This window comes from Aulostomus chinensis, chromosome 7 (genome assembly GCF_037954235.1).
Source record: "Aulostomus chinensis isolate RoL2024-O1b breed Wild chromosome 7, RoL_Achi_v1.0, whole genome shotgun sequence".
Classification (NCBI taxonomy): Eukaryota; Metazoa; Chordata; class Actinopteri; order Syngnathiformes; family Aulostomidae; genus Aulostomus; species Aulostomus chinensis.
This window is the reverse complement of record NC_141326.1, coordinates 6,017,564-6,027,500: the sequence shown is the minus strand read 5'-3', so window position 1 is coordinate 6,027,500 and position 9,937 is coordinate 6,017,564. Positions and strand designations below refer to the sequence as shown.

General features: G+C 39.0%; 1 protein-coding gene across 11 annotated transcripts in view; it reads left to right on the top strand.

Moving 5' to 3' along the window:
* The window catches only part of bmal1a (basic helix-loop-helix ARNT like 1a), a 44,282-nt gene that overhangs the window by 16,257 nt on the left and 18,088 nt on the right, over positions 1-9,937 (top strand). For all 11 annotated transcript variants that reach the window (XM_086208266.1, XM_086208270.1, XM_086208260.1 and 8 more), the window contains 8 exons: positions 4,828-4,975; positions 5,361-5,381; positions 5,605-5,637; positions 5,908-5,937; positions 6,620-6,777; positions 8,115-8,194; positions 8,452-8,544; positions 9,624-9,741. In XM_086208266.1, coding sequence (XP_086064392.1) covers positions 4,828-4,975; positions 5,361-5,381; positions 5,605-5,637; positions 5,908-5,937; positions 6,620-6,777; positions 8,115-8,194; positions 8,452-8,544; positions 9,624-9,741 — 681 coding nt within the window. The remainder of the gene's footprint in view (positions 1-4,827; positions 4,976-5,360; positions 5,382-5,604; positions 5,638-5,907; positions 5,938-6,619; positions 6,778-8,114; positions 8,195-8,451; positions 8,545-9,623; positions 9,742-9,937) is intronic.

Genomic DNA, 9,937 nt, shown 5'->3' with positions numbered 1-9,937 from the left:
CTCACTCCTCCCCCTTGTTTCCTGCGCACACATAGCGCCAACATGGCTAACGAGAGCGAGAAGTTTGTTTCTAAGAAAGGAGTAGTATCGTCAGTGGTTTGGAACTGGTTTGGGTTCGTGGCGACAGACATTGAACATGGGACTGAATGCTGCAAAGTTTGTCTGAAGCCCATTGCAATAAAAGGCAGCAGCAAAACAAACTTATTTCAGCATCCACAACAGAGGCATCCAGCCGAGTGGGAGAAATGCTGCTCTCTGCGAAGGGAACAAGACCGCTATAACCAACAAACTCCCACTAAAACAACAGCTTACTGTGGTGGAATCATTTACCCACGGGAAAAATAAATCGTAACTAGAATTTTTTGTGAAAAAATCTGAGATTTTATTTTTAGTCCATATCACTCAGGCCTACCTTTTAATCCGTCGAAGCAGAGCTTTCCAACAAACCCCGGATGGGCCAATTACTTTCATCAGTACACAAATGGGTAAAGTTGGAAGTACTAGCTCACTTTTACATTTTACTTGGCATACTGCTGGATTCCATCCACAGAAATAATGACAGAAAATAGTTTTAGAAATAAACTATATTTTTAACAATAATCTTCATAATTAGAATAAAGACAGATAGCATGAATTTGACTTAAGGCAGGAATATTACATCTTCTGACATGAAAGCTAAATTTACTAGATCAAATAACAAATGAATTATGGTAATTAGCTTGTTCTCATTCTAGATTCCAAATGCGACATGACGAAGCTCCTTGACAACTATAATTTTGACGTGGTTTCTGACATCATGTAGCTTTATGTCAACTTGTTTATTTTTATTTTTTTTTAAAGTGCTGCACAGAGCCAGTGTGGCACCCTCTGCTTCACACTGATATTGGAGCACTCCTTAGTTTATTGACTTTGCAGTTCTCTCCTCCAATGCGTTGACAGACTGCTGCTTGCTCCTATTGTTTTTTCCTTTTTTATAATAATGCCAGAAGTCAATGCCTGATAGAATTTTGTTTTGTCTGCACACAGTGTCTCAACCTTGCAGTTGTTAAAAATTTAGTTTTTGGGCTGACTTTCTGTTTGCCATTTTTATGTTTCCTGATAGGGAAAGGAGGGGTGGTGCATGTACATGGCCTGCTCATACCAGTTTGCATATTAAAATTGAAGCGGAGGGGACGTGTGGTCAATTTCATGTTGACTTGGATGTACACGAGGCCTCAGGTTACACAGTGAATAAAGATAAAATGACCAAATCTGCACATACTCTGGTAATTAGTTGGTAGTCTATTGGAGCACACATTTACTGCATTCAAGAAATTGGATGCCAATGCACACCAGGACTTAAGTTTAACATTTTAACTTGTTATTCTTTAAAAACATTAAGGCAAAAATGTGTTTTTGGAGTACAAAAATGATGATCACTTGATGGGCATGCATAGACACTGTGTCAAAAGCAGGTGGTCATCTGACCATTAAAGATCATGGAACCATAGAACATAGGACAATAGCGCATCCCATCCCATGATTTGTTATCTACCACAATGTACTTTCTCAATCATTTTCTTCTTGCTGGATTCCTTTAATTCATTGAATGATATTTTTGCTCAGTGATATGTGGAAGTAACCAAAACAGAATGAGAAGAATGGAGGTGATGAAATTGTATGTGAATTGAAAAACAAAGGGGATAAAATGGACGTGAATTGAAAAATGGATGGATAAGTTACCAATTTAGTTGGTTAATTTAAAGCTGATTCAGTTAAAACATTTGTTAGTTGATAAGTAATTATCTGTCTTTTACATTAATCTTTCACAACACAAAATGTATTATTAAGGAAGAAGGTGTCAAATTTGGGAGTAGCGAAAATTATCGAGCAAAGAATTTCATCTGCTGATAAAAGAGCTGCATAATTATTGCTACCAGGTGTAATTCAAAATGACAGTGGTCCAGTTTGATACACTGCTAGCTACAGTATACTGGAATGATGTTCTGATCCTTAAACTCAGCATCTTGGTAATCTTCGGATTGTTGGTTGTTTTAGTTTAGGTTTTTGTTGTTGTTGTTGTTGTTGTTGTTTTTTTAGCTTGATTATGAATGTGAATATCACATGATGGATCTAATTTGATAGCTAAACCTTACAGTAAAGTCAAGTGGAGAAGTAAAGTGTCAAGCACTTGAAGTTAGAAATATACATAAACTAAGATTCCGTTTTTGTTTTGCCTATCTATTTAGGCAGTGCTGTAGAGCCCTGCACAGGACTGTTTTCTTCATTCCAGTCCCTCCTGCTCTCGCTGGATTTCTGACCATTACCACCTGCACCCGAAATGTGTGTGTTATATTCCCGCAGGGAAAAAAACATGTTATTGTACTGTGTAGGCTATTAATAAAGAGATGCATGGAATTGTTTGTTCACACTCACAGCCACACCTACAGTCAATTTAGAGTATCAATCAGCCTAGTCCCCATTTGCATTTCTTTGGACTGAGGGAGGAAGCTGGAGTACCAGAGAGAACCCACGCAGGTACAGGGAGAACATGCAGACTCCACACAGAAATATCCCATTCCCGAGCTGGGACTCAAACCTGGAATCTTCTTGCTGTGAGGCGACAGTGCTAACCACTGCACCACTGTGCCGCCAAAAAATAACCAAAGTTAACAAATGAAATGAATGAATCACTTGGCCATAAGATTACTGTCGAGGAAGAGAATGTTGCTGACAGACTGCGGTCCCAATCCTGTATGTCTTTCTTCTGAGAGAGCCCACAAACACTCCTGCTCTGGTGCACTGGCTGCAGGGATACTGAAGATGAAACGCAGCAGATTTGAGAATGCTGGGAGGTGCTCTTTATTGAACTTCCACAAATGAAGCATGCTATCTGGGTCTGGGTTATCAGAGAGTCGTGATCTGAGATATTCAACCATTCAGTCATCGACAGGCTTTGGCACTGAAACAAAGGACGAATCATCTTCCCAGTCTGCAAATCGGTCTGCGCTTTGCTTTTTGGCTGGTGGCTCATCCTCTGCTGTGGCCAGGACCAGGTCAAACTGCATCCTCTGAATAATTTTTTTTTTGCACCTTTGGATTGGATTGGATTTATATTTTAATATGTATGTATCTATAAAATGGCTCATGCTGTTATTCATGTAGCTACTGTATTCTTATGATTTTTATCCATTGTTTTTAATCCCCATTTCTAGTTTTTGACTCAATTTAACAAGACTTAATAAGACTTTGTATGAATGAATGAAATTTTTTATTTACGTGTCATGCCACAAAGTGGCCCGTCCCTCATGGAATTACATGACACCAATTAAACATAGAAAAAACCTTTCATGTTTGTAATTTCTCCGTGTATTTTCTGTTTTTATGACCAACATATTTGGCTTTAACAACATCTTCTTTTGCATCTGGGGACAGCATCTGTAAAAATCGCATTTTAGGAGTCAGGAGTGTTGCAGTACTGTACAGCATGTGGAGAGGGTTTGCTGACGTGTCACTGGTGTCCATCAGTTCTTCGAGACGCTCGGCACACATATTGGTGACTTCGGAGAGCAAGAGTTTGAGGGATGCTGCTTGGCAGTGCTCACTGAGTCTCATGGACCAGGGCAGTGGAAGTGATATGCTGGGAGTGGAGTTGTTGGACTCCAGGTCATTAGTAGCATCCTTTGAAAAATTTCAGGAGCACAGCACAGTGTTTGCATTTATCTTCGCAATTCTTTTGTACTGTTTCTGGTTCAGCAGTAATGAGATCTCCTCATATGGTTGCAGTATGGAATCCAGCGTATCGTAATTCGAATTCCATCACGTCTAGATGGATTGCTTTAGGGATTTTTTTCAAGCTGTTTTGCAGACCTGAATATTTGAAATATTTCACCAGTTTTTTTGCATTGGTCAACAGTACTAATGGTAAGTTAATACAGCTCAGGAGTTTCAGTCAACACGATTGGGGCAAATACTTAACAGGGTAACATTCAGGATGTGAGCATTGCAGTTCAACCTGTGTATCCACGCAGGGCAGGGACTATGTTTGCTCTACAGTCAGTGCCAAACACAACATAGCCAGATAGAAGTCACACATCTATTTCAAATGCACACCATTTCTGGAACAGGAGGCTTCTGATTTTCTCCCCTGTTTTTGATACACCATCCTTGAAGGGAGCTACAAACAACACCCAGGAAACAAGGTTGAAGTTTTATCATAATCTTCTGTCCATATATCTGTCATGATGGCACATGGCAATGACACTTTTTGCTTTACTATTACTACTAGTGACACTTCACTAGTAAAGTCTACTTGCACACTAGTAAACAAAAATTTAGTTCATGTACTAGCAGAGCTAAACTACAATTAATATCGCTGATATCAAGTTTATGCCCAAACAGCTTTCTATAGAGCTTGTGTGCCTTCACCTGATGCAGCAAGAGGTTTTTTTCTCCAGATAAGAAGCGCTCACTTCTCCAGAGTTGAAATGCATGTCTTTGAAATTGCAAAATGCCAAGTCCTGGCACAACCTGGCCCTTAAGAAGAGTTACAGGGGCCACTCCGATTGGTTTGATTGATGTAATGCTCAGAACTTACCTATGAATAAATAGGTGTCTAATGGCTTCCTTTTTGTGATATGTCCTCTGATTGCGTGCCCTCGAGATACCAAAATGAGGCTGAACACCCTGAATGTATTGCTTACACTTAGCCAGATTTGCCAACTGCATGGAACCATAGATTGCTGAAATAGGACCATTTGTCTTTTGTTGCAACTCCCATTTTGTATATCACACAATTCAAAAAAGGTACTGTGGAGGAGCTGACAGATGTTAACCTTTTCTCTGCAGATGACCTGATGGCAGACCAAAGGATGGACATCTCATCTACAATGAATGACTTCATGTCCCCCGGCTCCACTGACCTCATCTCCAGCTCCATCAGCACACCTGGCATGGACTACACCCGCAAGAGGAAGGGCAGCACCACAGACTATCAGTAAGGATAGCCAGCGTGCGGAGGAAAGATTAAGTGAAAAATAGTTATTGAGAATCTAACAGGAAGGAAGAGAGTAGAACATTTGTGACCAAAAAAATAAAAGGGCAGGGTGGAGAAAAAGAACTGTAGTAGTGGACCTGGAAAGCAGGGAGGGAAGAAGGTGGGAGACAAATTTAACAATTCATAATAATAGCAAGAAAATTTGGCAGTTTTACAGAGTACAATACAAAACGGTAGCAGTGCAGTGACTTGAATTTATCTGCTGTATCATTTTAACTTCACAGGGTTTCTTAAAGTTGCTAGAGAAATACTGTGCTTCAGTACTTTTACTTTCTCAGTACTTCAGTGATTAAAAACTGATCAATACATTTGTGTTTCTTTGCAGAATTGATGGCTTCTCATTTGAGTAAGTTCAAACATGATGTTGATGAATTTAGTGCAAAGTTTACTTTTTCGGAATCCAAAGTAGCCATGACCAATAATGGATTAAGTATCATGAAATAATAAATAGACGGACCTGTCATACCTACAGTACTAACAGAATGGCAATGGCATTGTGCAAAATTTTTTGCATTTTGGTGATTGTTAGAATATTCTTGAATCTATAACTAACTTTTTCTCCTCCATAGTGATATGGACCCAGACAAAGACAAACCGGGAAGGTAAGACAGGTTATTATTAATATAAAAACACTTTTGTGTATGTATGTATGTGTGTGTGTGTATATATATGTGTGTATATATATATATATATATATATATATATATATATATATATATATATATATATATATATATATATATATATATATATATATATATATATAATGTGTGTGTGTATATATGTATGTATGTGTGTGTATGTGTAAAAACCCTTGAAAATAAACATCAACCCTAGAATTTCTTGTAATATTTCTTTGTTTCTCTTTCTAGTGACCAACCAGGCCGGATTAGGAATGCAAGGTACAAAAGTCCTCCCCTTCCTTCTCATAGTGACTATTAACATGAGGTAATCTGTACTGTGCCCTACAATGTTTGCCCCCTATAGTCTGGTTCATTTGACCCTCCTGGCACAGTCTCAATAGTTAGGCGTAGGCACCAAACACAAGCATGATCATAGACAATGGCACATACAGTGAGTGAGCAAACTCTGGTTGACTGACAATATTTTATGTACCTTTTGTCTCTCACCTGCCACTCGCTCATTGTATGTTAAACTGAATCAACAGTCTGTCTCAGTCGTGCATATGTGTGACATATAGCTCAGTGATGAGGTAAATATGCTCAGGATAAGTGTGAATGTGAGCCAGTTGGGGAATTTTGATGGGGGCTGTGATCTTGCCTCAGCATTGTACAGGGAAACCTGGCTAAGTGTGAGTGAGATTGATAAAAGAAACATTATACATTGATGCACCAAGGTCAGTGCATTATGTTAGACTGTGGGAGCATAAGATGGCAAGCCCACTGAAAGATAGCTCACCAGGTATTGCATTCATAATGCTTGCATTTTTAGGAAACTGTCTTTGATGTTACAGGAAAAACACAAACATGGTTACTGTGACTTTTTTTCTTTTGGGAAAAGACTGTGAATCTGTGAAACAGTAATGTAATCCATGTTATTAATGTTGTTCTGTATTTTTCACAGAGAGGCTCACAGTCAAATTGAGAAGCGTCGAAGGGACAAGATGAACAGCTTCATTGATGAGCTGGCGTCACTGGTGCCCACATGCAACGCTATGTCTCGTAAGCTGGACAAGCTGACTGTTCTGCGCATGGCTGTCCAACACATGAAGACACTCAGAGGTTAGGATAAGCTTGTATAATCATTACAAACTAGGTGCTTACAAGGTTACTGATTGAATCTGTGAGCTGTGGCTTGAACTTAATTATTAGTAAGGCCCACATGCATCAAGAAGCTCAACAAACTGAAGAAATAAGAGAAAGATTTTTTAAAAAGTACTAAATAGAATAATTGTATGATATACACACATTTTTCACACAAGATCTGCAAGAGAAAAAAACACTTTGACCCATGTCAGATTCTTTGTGCACAAGAAAATCAGCTCAAATGAATATTTCCCTGCATACTTGAACATGAAATCTCTCAAATACAAAATATCACCATTATGCCACGAAATGAAATGAAATGAATAAAGAAAAACAGTTTTAAAAAGTACATTAAAAATATTTATGAATGAGAGAGAGGTTGCAGCCCTGATTTCCTCAGGCAAGTTGGTCCAAAGCATGCTAGCACTGACTGCAAAGGCCATTGATCTTTGAGTGTCACACTGGACCTTGGATCAAAAAGGAATTATTCTCACAAATACCTTCTGGAGAGGGAAGTGATATATTTCCATCAGTATGAATTTGTGCTTTAAATGTCCATCCATCCATCAATTTTGTACCACTTATCCTGTTAAGGGTCACAGTGGTGGGGTGCTGCTGGAGCCTATCCCAGCAGCCTTCGGGGAGGAGGCGGGGTACACCCTGGACCCTGGACGGGTCGCCAGTCCATCGCAGGGCCAACACATATAGACAGACAACCATTCACACTCACAGCCACACCTATGGTCAATTGAGTGTATTCAGTTAGCCTTCTTGCATGCCTTTGGACTGTGGGAGGGAGCTGGAGTACCGGAGAGAACCCACACAGGCACGGGGAGAACATACAAACTCCACACAGAAAGACCCTGTGCCTGAGCTGGGGCTCGAACCCAGAAACTTCTTGCTGTGAGACAACAGTAATAACCACTGCACCATCGTCCCACCCATGCTTTAAATGAACAAATATTAATTTATTTCCTTCAGCACATAAACATTCAGATACATTATATGGTAAAAAATGTGTTTAAATTATATAAGCACAAATTTTGATCACAGTTAAAGTGCAATGCAAAATATCTGATAAAAGATTAGTAATGTTCTGTGCAATAATAATGCCACCATAAGATTTTATTAGTTTTAGAGAACAAAAGAAGTTGGTGTCAAGAAAAAGACCATCCGCATGTTATGAAAGCCAGAGATGAACAAATAAGTCATATTCATTCAAATTCAGATTAAAAAAAACTTTATTTTCCTTGTGGGGGCCAATTAATTCTGAATGTCCTCAATGTGAACAGTGTGCCTGATATTGTGTGCAGGTGCAGCCAACCCATACACAGAGGCCAACTACAAGCCTTCCTTCCTCTCAGATGATGAATTGAAGCACTTGATACTAAGGGTGAGTGGATTGATACATGATACACACAGCCAGGAGAACAGATTAGGCCAAAACTGGTGGGAATATAGTCTGTAATACTATGTCTTGGTGCTGCGTTGTGTATTATCAATTGCTGTTTATCTTAATGTACTTTTAAACAGGTAAATAAGACAAAGTTACAAGTTTTCATTCTGTATGTACATGTACATTCACTTTTATGACGTCTATACTTTAATTTGCCAATATTTATTGCTGTGTTTTTGTTTTGAATAATGCAGGCTGCTGATGGTTTCCTATTTGTGGTTGGGTGTGATCGTGGAAAGATTCTTTTTGTTTCTGAATCGGTCTACAAGATTCTAAATTACAGCCAGGTATGCATTCAGAGTTTTAGCATCACAGACCTGTTGTCAGTACTGACCTTGCATTTCAGAATAATAATGGTTGAAAAAATATTAATACCTCTGTCCCACTTCACACACCTGTGTACTCACAGGTTTTCAGACCCACTAAACCCACCAATAAAAGGCAACAGAAGTATCTTGGGATTTTATTTGGAGATGCAACGATTGCATTTTCACGGCAGATTCTGCTGATTTGGTTGTTGGCTCTTTTTGTATGTCTTTCTATCACATACATGTGCACATTGAGAATGTATTTATATTGTGTCCATTTCTGGTCGTATTTTTTTCCTGTAGGAAGCCTGTATGTGGTGTTTCAGTTTGAAAATTGACTGGATATACTATGTTATTTGTTTGGATGTTTCCTGCCTGGCTTGATCTGCTCTCTTGATTGATGTGCCATCCATCAGAAATAGACTTGTTGCTATTCCCAGTGAAGTGATGCACCAGCAAGTGCTAGGAATCAGAAATTCGTGATGAACCGGCTGGTAACCAGCAAGTCAAAGGAGCATCAAGCTTTTGTTCCTCCATGTATGTTGTTGATAGTGGAGGCCCGATCACTTGTCATCTGTGTGTTCGGGACTAGAAGTTCTGGAAGCACTTTGCAAATTTACACATTTTGTCTGTGTTTCCCAGCAATTTTGATCTGAGCTGAGTCAATACATATCTGTGTCCAATGCCGTATCATTGAACCCGGGAGCGGCAGCTATTTAAAACTGTTCCGATTGCAGAAGAAATCCAGGGGATTAACTGATTTTTTTGGCCAGTGGACATGGGGCTTAACTTTTATAAATCAGCAGAATCATGTCACCATCATAAATAATTCAATCAAAACATTACACCTTTTATCTAATCATCATCACAGCTTTTAACCTGAGTTTGATTTTCTACCTATCTCAGCAGTTCAGTTATAAATAAAACAATGAAGTTGCCTTGCAGTTTCCCAGAAAAAGAACACCACATGAAAGAATTTAAGTAGCACTAAAAAAAAAAATCACTGACCCAGAAAAGTTTATATTGCTTGAAGCTGTTTTCTCTCTCCCTGTTTACAGAATGATCTGATAGGTCAGAGTCTCTTTGACTACCTTCACCCAAAGGATATTGCCAAGGTCAAAGAGCAGCTGTCCTCTTCTGATACAGCTCCTCGGGAGAGGCTCATTGATGCTAAAAGTAAGAGCTCACTCTCTCATCTCTTTGTGTAGTGATGTCCTTTTCCCTCCACTTTGAGGTCAAGTTCTGCTCTTATCCCCAAAATTGTTCTAATTAAACTACAATGAGATTAAAAAAATTCTATTATTGATTTTGAGGCTAGTCTCTGACATGCAAGAAAATATTTCTCAATGTCAGCATATACTCTCCTGGTCTA